The sequence below is a fragment of the Mastomys coucha genome, unplaced genomic scaffold (assembly GCF_008632895.1).
Source record: "Mastomys coucha isolate ucsf_1 unplaced genomic scaffold, UCSF_Mcou_1 pScaffold5, whole genome shotgun sequence".
Classification (NCBI taxonomy): Eukaryota; Metazoa; Chordata; class Mammalia; order Rodentia; family Muridae; genus Mastomys; species Mastomys coucha.
Genome location: NW_022196911.1, coordinates 41,922,750 through 41,933,563, shown reverse-complemented (window position 1 = coordinate 41,933,563; position 10,814 = coordinate 41,922,750). Strand labels below are relative to the sequence as shown.

Here is a 10,814-nt window from a genome sequence, read left to right as displayed (position 1 = left end):
TGCTTTCTTTGCAAATGCAAATTGGGTTATGAGTCAATAACTCGGGGACAAGGAAGACTGAGCTGCAAACAGGGTGAGACCCAGTCAATACATTCAAATTGCCAGCGATCCCAGTAAAGTAAAGTCCAGTAAACTCAAGTCTGTTTGGGTCCATGAAGGTCAAGGCTGGAGAATCAGTGCACGAAGCCATAAGCTAAAGTCTTCACTGGGAAGCACAGGGTAGGGATGAAAGCATTGGACATACCCAGCACTTGAAAAATGGAGACAGGAAAGTCAGAGCTCCAAAATCATCTCTACATAACAAGTTCAGAGCCAATGTGGGACACACTAGAACCTGTCTTGAAAAAGCAAAGCGAAACAAAAAGAGAATGGGGTCCTTCAGGCTTGATTTAAGGGCAAGCTCTGCTGCAGGAAGTTGGACTATGTGACCTTCACTGAGTTCTTTCAAGTCTATGCTTCCGTTTTCTGAGCTCTGAATGAGGGAATGTAAGGGTCTATGATTTGTCAAAGAACGATACCCTGGACTCAAATTAGTATGTAAACACAAAGAGTGTTTTATTCTGTAGAAATCCAGCATGCTGGGTGTTGTGTTTTATAAAAATAAAAAAGAGGAGTGTTGCAGCTGCCAGCAGCTGCATACGATCAGGTCTTCTGGAAGAAGAGTAGGAGCCTAAAAGAATAAAGGGAACCGGACAGTGAGAGGGAATTAAAAATGGGACCAAGGCATGGTATGCTTTCAGTCCGCCATGTATTATTCAACTGAGAAGGAAGCAGGCAGGCAAAATCCCACCCTCAGTCCGCCAACATCCCGTGGCCCAATCAGCATCTTCATCTTCGGTCTCTAGAGGCCGGCATAGCTGTTAGCAGGAACTTGGAGAGAGGCGTCGTTGTTTGTGGCGAGCCAAGGTCTCAGAGAGGCAGCTTTTGGCTGAAGAGAGGTCACAGAGAAGGAATATGTTTTGTGGATGTGTAGTCAGGTGTGGAAGAAGGGGTGCCTCTGCGGGTCCGTGCTGAGGCATCCTTTCCTCCTGAGAGGGTATAGTATAGAATAAAGTTTATTAAGGGCATGGGGAGGGGAGTTGTGAGGATAATAGAGACAGAGAAAGGCAGAGAGAGTAGAGAAGTAGAAGCCAGCTATGACCACGTGGAGAGAGAGGGGGGAGGGGAATAGGGAGAGAGAGGGGGAAGGATGAGAGGACAGAGGGAGAGCAGAAGGCAAGAGAGCAAGAGAGAGAGGAGGGGGCAAGCAGCCCCTTTTATAGTGAGTCAGACATAACTTGGGGCAAAGCTTAGACAAAATGCTAGCACTGGGGTCTACCATCTACAAAAATGGTATTTAAAAATATTTAAATAATTTAAAACACATTAGAGGAAGTCCAGGGAGGGGTAGGTGACCTCTATATTAATCTGTTCTTTCTATCTCTAAAGATATTCTAGAACCATTGTTGGGGCCTGGGTGGGGCTGGAAACTGTTGCTGGGGAAGTCTGGAAACTGCTGCTCACCCTTTGACTTTGCCTCAGGCCAGGTAGTGGGGCTGCTTCTGAGGCCTGGACTAGTCTGGACTTAGCCAGTTCTTGGAAACAGAGTTATAGGCCTAGTCTCTTGAACTGCCAATTTGAAGCCTGACATAGAGTCAGCCTTTCTCAGGATATCAAGCCTGCCTCTCTAAACTGCTTCCAGATTCAATGACTGCTTTGAAATCCTTAGCTGAGTACCCAGAATGCAGTTGAGACATCTAACAGTTGTGTACCTATTTCATTCCAAGGTCAAGGTTGAAAAACTAGGTTGCTATAAATCTCATGGTTATATTGTGGCCTTCCCCTATACACATATACATATCAACTGTGAGAGCCATGGTGAATCAAAGTTTTTCCTTGTGGAAATGGGAAACAACAGGATTCTACTCCGTTGTCTCATTTAAACTTTAAACTCCTTAATAGTCTCTCTCTCTCTCTCTCTCTCTCTCTCTCTCTCTCTCTGGATTCTATTCTAGCACAAAATAGATGCTAGAAGATTGATTGCTGATTGCACACAGCTACCAGTTCATACTGACTACACAAAGAGAATGAAACAAACTGTACCAACAGCCACCTCTAATGCAGGCCTTCTAGTTATACTTAAGCAATACTGGATATGGATATGTTACCCAGAGCCTTGTCCATGCTAGTCACATGCTGTACCACTGAGCTACATCCCCAGCTTATTTTTAAATTAACTCATCATTTTATAAACCCAGTCTAAAGCTGGCTTACTTATTTTAACTCACAGCCATGTGTTTGCTAGTATGAGGCATAGTTTAAGTAAACGAATTTTTATATTTTTAATTAGACATATTCACATTCTTGTTGTCTACAATTGCCTTGAATTCTTCTACTTATTGAATTTAATGCCTGGCTGCTAAAGTCATCAGTTTATCATTTACCCCAGGAAGAACTACTTCTATGTGGATTTAAGAGCTAAAAGTCAGGAGCCAGGAACCTTTGGCTGGCACTGAGGAGAAACATCATGGAGAAAACAGCAAGGATAAGGGTATGGCTGTGAAGGGCTGGAGAATTTTAGAATTTTAAAATAAGAGCATTTAATAGAAATATGTCAGTAGGAATGTATAATGTATAACCTTTACCTAAAAGGGCATGGAAAACCTCTGTAACGAGCCAAGAATGTAGACTAGCCAGTTCCAGGAACTTGGCTAACTCAGAGCCTTAGGGCTCTGGTTCCCGATACCTGCCCCTCCTGACTGATCCACAATGAGGGCAGAACTAGGAATGAAGGTCAACTTGTTCACAAGGCTCTCCACCCCACCGACCGATAGATGATTACATTCCTAGAAGGAATATCTTCCCCTCCCTAACTGACTGAATACCTTCTGTTGGAATCTCCCCTCACTCCCCATGGTTTGTGGTTTTTCCCTTTAAATACCCCTTTACTCCTTGCGCTCTGGGTCAAACTCCTCTGGCCTGCAAGGTTATGAGATTGATCCCGGTACCAGCCTATCCCAAATAAACCTCATGCGCTTGCAGCAAGATCAGTCTCTCGTGAGTTATTGGGTGGTCGTGTCATCCTGAGACTTGAGTGAGGGTCTCCCTAGCTCCGGGGGTCTTTCAGCTGGTGGGTCCTGGTGGGAAACTACTTCAAAAGTCAGGTGGATCATCTGAGAGGGGAATCCTCTGCCTAATGATTCAAGAAGCCCCTAGTCTCTGTTCATCCTAGGTTGCCACCACAACCTCTGAGAAGAGGGAGACCCCACCTGATGGGAGCTATTACTGTGTAAGAGCTTGTTAACCCACAGATCCCCAGGCTTTCTCCTACAGCTTCTGGTTCAACAGGTACAGAATGAGGGCAAGAATTCACATGTCTAATGAAAAGGTCAGCTTGGGAACTTTGGGAAGGTCATGGAACACTTGCCCCTTCAAAAGGGAGAGGCTAATTAACATTCCTCAGACCACAGGGTGGGAACCGATCCACCTTCTCACCTTCAGACAAGGGAAGTCTTTGCCACCTCATTCCCTGAAGACCAATCAGTTTAAAAAGTCACACTGTTCTTCCAATCACATTGTGTCTAATGGCTACTGCCCTAAAAACTGTATGAAAGCTCATTGAACAAGCTGTGTTGGGTTGCTGCCTCTGCTTCAGGTCTGGGACAACGCCAGTCCACTGGAACAATAAATTCCTCTTGCCCTTTGCATCGATATAGGCTCCACATGGTTCACATGGGGTGAACCACGGGAGGGAGGGGTGTCTCCAGTAAGCTAGGGCCCAACAGAGTCTTACAAATGAGGGCAAGCATTCACATGTCTAATAAGCTCCACAAGAGTGGTGGCTGCTGGACTGAAATACCTAGCTTAAAAACTTCTGGCTGGTACAGGGGTGAGTGCTGCATTCACCTTAAAGAATAGAATCTACCTCTAGTGGGGACAAGCTTTTACCTTTTCCTGTAACAGTTAATCCTTTTGGGTTGGTCAATAACCTGTCTAAAAGACCACCTTTTAGGATTACAGGTTTGAATTAAGCCTCCCTAAAAAAGAAATGAGGAAAAGTAACCCCTTGCATGAGCTTTTTCTTTTCTTTCCCAGGATTCCCCTGCCCTCTGTCACTTATAGAAATGCAGCCAGGCAGCTCTCTAAGTCTGCTCAGTCATCTGAATTACTCAAAAAGCATAACATTCCCTTTTCATCACTCTATCTCTGTCCTTAGCACCATTACCCTACTGCTTTAAGTTCATTAATTTGTTTATTTATTCTCTTTATATCTCATTCACAGCCCATCCTCCTGTCTTCCTGGTCCCCAACCACACACACAGCCCGTCCCCCTTCTACTCTTCCCATCTCCTCTGAGAAGGGGAAGGCCCTCCCTGGGTATCAGCCCACCCTGGCATGACAATTCACTGTGGGACTAAGTGCATTCTCTTCCACTGAGGCCAGACAAGGTGGCCTAGCTAGGGAAACAGCTTCTTTCTCTTTAAAGTGCGTCTCTCCATGTGGCTGTTTGCCCATCATGTGGCTGGCTTGCATTCAGGCCTAACTCAAAGGTCAAATCTTTGCTTTGTCTCTTCATCCTCACTATCTCCTTCCAACAGTCAGCCATGGAGATTTATAACTGTCCTGCTTTAGAGTTTGAGAGCTTGTTTGCTTGTTTGTTTGATTGTTAGTTTGTTTTGAGACAAACTCTCACTATGTCACTCTCTGGCTGTCCTCAAATTCACTATAGACCAGGCCAGCCTCCAAATCACAGAAGCCACCTGCTTTTGCCTGCTCATGTCAGGGATGGAAGATATGTGTCACCAGGTCCAGTAAGTTTTTCTTATAAAAACTCCAATGAAATTGTCTTCATGCTTCCTTTTGAGTCCATTTTTAAAAATTCTTTTATTAAGTAGACTAAGAACTCTAAGACCCAAGTTTTCCCAGCAACATGTGGCAACTCTAAAAGGATCACTCCAAAATTCTGGTAGTAAATTCTGGTTGTATTTCTTTGGGCCCTTAAAAAATATTTGGACTAACCATAAAAGAATAGCTAGAGGACTGGAACCTAGAGATTCCTATTTCTTTCTTTCTTTCTTTCTTTCTTTCTTTCTTTCTTTTTTTTTTTGATTTATTTATTATTATATGTAAGTACACTGTAGCTGTCTTTAGACCCACCAGAAGAGCATCTGAGCTCATCACAGATGGTTGTGAGCCACCATGTGGTTGCTGGGATTTGAACTCAGGGTCTTCGGAAGAGCAGTCAGTGCTCTTACCGGATGAGCCATCTCACCAGCCCTGAGATTCCTATTTCTAAAACTCCTCACTTGATTGCAGAATTCTCCTAAGGTTGGGGGTTACTAGAGTCAAGACTCCTGGAGGTCATAACTACATCTAAAATGTAATGGGTGTACATGAAAAGTATGGCTGAGTCTGACCTAGGAATCTTAAGAGCAACATTGGAGAATGATTGACAATAGTCACTGAGCAAAATTAAATACTGTTTAATTTAGAACCTTCCTCCTGTCTTCCTTCTAGTCAGACTTAAGTTGGTAACTGCTGGTGGGAGTGATTTTAGAAGATGGACAGGGAATGAGAGTGGGAGGAGGGGTTCTATAGACTCACATGGTACTACAACTGATTACCTGTTAAGTCATCTGGTCAACCTCTACTTCCCAAGTGACAACACTGAGTTCCTAAACTTGAACTTTAGACCTATGCTACACCTTAGTTTCTAAATGGCAATACTTTAGCAGCTTAAACTAGCCTCAGGATGAGTAAAAGAAAAAAGTAGTCATTGCTCTGTAGCTAATGGTTCCTATCCCTTTCACTCCATACAATAGGATGAATGAGGCTGCTCTGTGTCCATTGGAGGATTAGGAGTAGGTTCTTCCTGATGCCATGTCAACTAACAGAGTAATAGATCTGTAGGCTGTACCATGAGGACAATTTTGTTTGTTTTTTTGTGTTTTATTATGTGTGTATGTACATGTATATAATATGGGATGGTACATGCTATGACATGTATGTGGACAACTTGTAAGAATAGGACCTCTCCTTCTACTATGGGAGTCCTAGAGATTAAACTTAAAGTCATCAAGCTTGGTAGCAAGCTCCTTTTTCTAGCTGATCCATCTCACAGTCTCTGTTTGCCTCTTAAAGGTACTGTTAAGAGAGTAGAAATGCAAAAGTGAGTTAGCTATAGGACAGGAGGCTTATTCCTTTAATGATACTGTTGCCCTGAGCATGAGGATAGTCTGAGAATGTCTGCCAGATCTAGCTAGCTTCCCATAGTAGCCAGACAGAGTATCCTTGCTCAGACATATGTTTTCTTACATTCATTTATTCAACAGCTATTTGTTCTTATTTCTCTCTGAGGGTTCATCGTGCTAGTAATTATTAAAGTTTTAAAACAAATTTGTTCTTCCTGCGCTGAAGTAAAATGAGTTACACTTAGAGGAATTTATTTAGATAGCTTCAGTGTTTCATTTGTACACATTCCTTGTCATTGGCACCCTTGCTTTGATGGGTACCTGGCTGCTTCCAAAACCCAAACTCTCTGACAAGAGTTTAGAAGGCACTATGGGCAACTTTGAAGACACTCGAATATGAAGAGAAGTTAATATCGTAACAACAACAACAACAACAACAACAAAAAAAGGCAGCTTAGATACCAAGAAGAAGACAGACATTAAACAAGCTCTGTGTAAATGAAGTTCAGCTACCACCAACAAAGCAAATACTGTCTGAAAAGAGAGATGTTTTTTCATTGGCTATTTCTAACTCCCTCTACTGCTGGGAGACTGAAAGAGACTCCCAAGGCTGTGGCAATGAGTTCACCATCACTGACAGTGTTCAAGCCCAGTGTGAAAAGTCACCTAGCCAACAAAACTACAGAGATGACTAAAGCACTAGGCAGGGAAGATGTATCTCTAAAGCACCTTCATGTGGGAAGATACAAGACAGGACCCACAGCGTCAGTAAACAGAGTGAGACTTTAAAAAAAAATTACAATATTGGTGAGTCAGAGCGAGAAAATTCTGTCTTCATCATCCCTCCTATGTGACATGTCATTGAGGACACTCTCACTATCTTCAGTGTTGTCTGGCCTGTGAAATGAAAAGAAGGCAGACTGAAAAACAAAAAAAGCAAAATCACTGGACCTGCTCAGCTACAGCACCACTAACACAGGCTGAACACACAAGACTTCAGACCTTATCCTGCCCAGGCCTCTGATTCTACAGATGGGGAAACTGAGGCTATAGAGCACAGAGGGCTTTGCTAACCTTTTACAATAAAAGAGATTGCAACTTGCTTTGAAAAGTTTGAAATCATGATCTGAATCCATTGATACCCCAAGAGATCCCCAGCTTTGAACTCAGAAAGTCCCTTTGTAGGACGTAAGAGTCCCCACAAAATATTGGGTCATTGTTAATAAATGATGCGGTGTTGATGCAATTAATTATTGCAGAGACTTTTACCAAAAGTCTTCCCATTTCTTTCCCCTAAAAGCTTTAAACAGAACAGATATTCAAAATCTAATTCCAGACACTCTTCATAAACTCTTACAAAATCAAAGCAAACCATGAAACATGCTGGCCTACGGGGCAAAGGAACCAAATCCCAGGAATAATATTGCGACACACTTTAATTTCCATATTGCTTTCCTCAGTGACTCCACACAAACAACGTGCTTTTAAAAAGAGCCAATCAGTGCTGACCCAGCTCAGCTTCAAGCACAGAATGCAATGGCATGCATCACCTTTTTTTGCATGCTATACTTCCATTAATACTTGCTGCTTTCCTTAGTTCTATTTTGGACACACATGTAGGTAGTATTAACTGAGACAGAGGTTAATGTGAGTTAAATCTCCACTGCTTTTTCTGCCTCTAATGCCACTTCTCTCCAACCCTGTGTTTAATCAGAACATAAGCACAAGTCATTAAACCACTGAGTAGTATCTAATCATGTGTAACATGCTGTATAATCAACATAACAATAGGCCATGCAAGACGAATTACCTCTTGTGTCTCTGCAAACAATTGGCTTCCGTGACTTTTCCTGAAAAGACAAGGCCTTGATGTAAGCAGAGCTGCTTTATGAACTGCAGGGAGAAGCCCACCCCCTTGGACATAAAGTAGACTAGCATGGACAAGGCCAGCCTCTCCCCCAGTTAATATTTGCTGCTTCTGGCCCTCAATACAACCCATTCATATCAAAGCTGCTCCTGTGTTATAGGTTATAGTACAAAGCTGTTACATTTTTAATACATTTTTATTTAAAAAATATTTTTTCATGAAACATATTTGATCATTCTCTTCCTCTCCCCCAAATCCTACCAGATTTTCCCTACCCCCCACCCACCCAACTTCATGTTCTCTTTCTGATTTTTTTTCTCTCTTTCTCCCTCCTTCTCTCCATTTCTTTTTAAAAAAACATGGAAAACAACAAAAAAATGAAAATCAAGACAAACAAACACTAAGAAAAATCAATAAGCACTAAGACAAAAAATATAAAACAAAACAAAGAGTATGAAACATACACACACAGAGACACAAACAAGCAAAACAATTTGGCATTGGCCTAAGCATGGGGCCTGCCTTAGAGTGTAGTTGCTCTATCCAGTGACACTCCATTGGAGAAAACAGATTTTCCCAGCATGTATCACCTGCACTAGCTTCTGGATTAGGAGTGGGACTTTGCGTCAACTCTCCCTCTCAGTGCTGGGATTGTGCACAGCTTGAATCTGTCTAGGCCTTGTGCATGCAGTGTGCAGGCTCTGTGCATTCCCATCAAGGTCTCTGTGATTTCATAGTGCATTAGGCCTGCCGTGTTACCCACTCCCTCTGGCTCTTATAGCCTTTCCTTCCAAATAGATCCCTGAGCCCTGAGGAGAGGGGTTTGATAAAATCCCATTTAAGGCTGAGTGTTCCAAAGTCTCTCACTCTCTGCACATTGTCCAAATGTTGGTCTCTTTGTTATTTACCCTCTGCTAAAACAAAAAGCTTCTCTGATGTAGGTTGAACAATGCTTGGAGCTACTCAGTGTCTTAGTCAGGGTTTCTATTCCTGTACAAACATCATGACCATGAAAGCAAGTTGGGCAGGAAAGGGTTTATTCAGCTTATTTCCACATTGCTGTTGATCACCAGAGGAAGTCAGGACTGGAACTCAAGCAGGTCAGGAAGCAGGAGGTGCCGCAGAGGCCATGGAGAGATGTTCCTTACTGGCTTGCTTCCCCTGGCTTGCTCAGCCTGCTTTCTTATAGAACCAAAGACTTCCAGCCCAGGGATGGCACCACCCACAAGGGGCCCTACCCCCTTGATCACTAATTGAGAAAATGCCCCACAGCTGGATCTCATGGAGGCACTTCCCCAACTGAAGCTCCCTTCTCTGTGATAACTCCAGCCTGTGTCAAGTTGACACACAAAACCAGCCAGTACACACAGTAATGCAGATTCAAGTTTTTTCACTCTGTGTGTATGCATACACATTTGTGAATATTCATATTCGTGCTGGCTTTGATGTGTATGCAGGTGTCTGTGTACACCTATGTACAAGCATATAGAAGCCAAGAGTCAATATCGAGTGTTGTTCCTCAGGCTCTGCCTACCTTGTTCTTTGAGAAGGAATCTCTTACTGACCTAGAACTTGCCAATGAGCTAGGCTGGCTGCCTGGAAAGCCCTGGAGCTTTGCCACCAGTCCTTGCCTCCCCAACACTGAGATTACAGCAAATGCCATGATGTGTGGGTTCTGACACTCAAATTCAGATCCTCATGCCTAAGTGACAAGCGCTTTACTCATTAACTTACCTCCCTCCTAGCACATTTGGGTTTTGAAGCACTTTTTTGTGATATGTACCCACAATCATCCAAAACAGCATCTATGACTTCACATAAGTGCTAACAGCAAGGCCGCAGGAAGTTCTAGATAGTCTCCAAGGACAGGTTCAACAGAGAATAATCTCATCTTATGACTGACTGCCATAAAGCATCAATTTCCTCTGTTTTATGACAGTAGTGGGTACCTGCCGTGTGCCTGTGTTTTATATGAAAACCATAATGCTTATTTTATAGCTCCATTTTGCAGTGGTTATAGTTTTCTGTTTGTGTTTTGAGGTCGGGACAGTGTAAATCATAGGCCAACTTCAGAGTTTCATAAAAACTTTAGACCTTGTCCCCCAAAAAGTAGACATAGGCACATGAACATGTTGGCAAACCATTTCCCAAGATTCTCTCTCCTAAAGGCCATCTGTGGTCCCTAAGAAAGCCTGCTTTAAAGGCAGATATAAGAGCAAGGCTGTTCATAGTTTTTACTCCTGTGACACTCCTTGAAAATATAAGACAGGGATCCAGGGGTATTTTTAACTGTAAGAAAGGAGTAACATGGCAGGAGAGATTGCTCAGTGGTGAGAAGCACAGGATGTTCTTCCAGCAGACCCAGGTTCAGTTGATAGCACCCACATAATAGTTCACAACTGTCTGTAACTCTAGTTATAGATCTTATGCTTTTTTCTGGTTTCCATGGACACCAGCCACACATGTGGTGTGCAGACATATATGTAGGCAAAATACTCACACACACATATAGATAGATGACAGATAGATAGATAGATAGATAGATAGATAGATAGATAGATACATACATACATATATACATACATACATACATACATAAACAAACAAACAAGTAAATAAATAATTTTAAAAAGTGAGTATCCAGGCATGGTGACATGCACTTTTAATCCCAGCACTCTGGAAGCAGAGGCAGGTAGGTGCATTTCTTAGTTTGAGACCAGCTTGATCCACAAAGTGAGTTCCAGGACAGCCAGGGCTACACAGAGAAACCCTGGGGC

At 42.8% G+C, this 10,814-nt stretch overlaps 1 protein-coding gene across 2 annotated transcripts in view; it reads right to left on the bottom strand.

Annotated features, from left to right (window-relative positions):
- Positions 1-530: 530 nt before the first annotated feature.
- The window catches only part of LOC116078295 (T-cell immunoglobulin and mucin domain-containing protein 4-like), a 37,497-nt gene continuing 27,213 nt past the window's right edge, over positions 531-10,814 (bottom strand). The window contains exons 8-10 of one of the 2 annotated variants that reach the window (XM_031353383.1): positions 7,981-8,020; positions 6,971-7,067; positions 531-928 (exon numbers count right to left, since the gene is read on the bottom strand). In XM_031353383.1, the coding sequence (XP_031209243.1) occupies positions 6,983-7,067; positions 7,981-8,020 (125 nt within the window). In that variant the 3' untranslated portion in view covers positions 531-928; positions 6,971-6,982. Of the gene's footprint in view, positions 929-5,833; positions 7,068-7,980; positions 8,021-10,814 lie in introns of those variants that run through there. The other variant, XM_031353382.1, reaches the window with a different exon arrangement.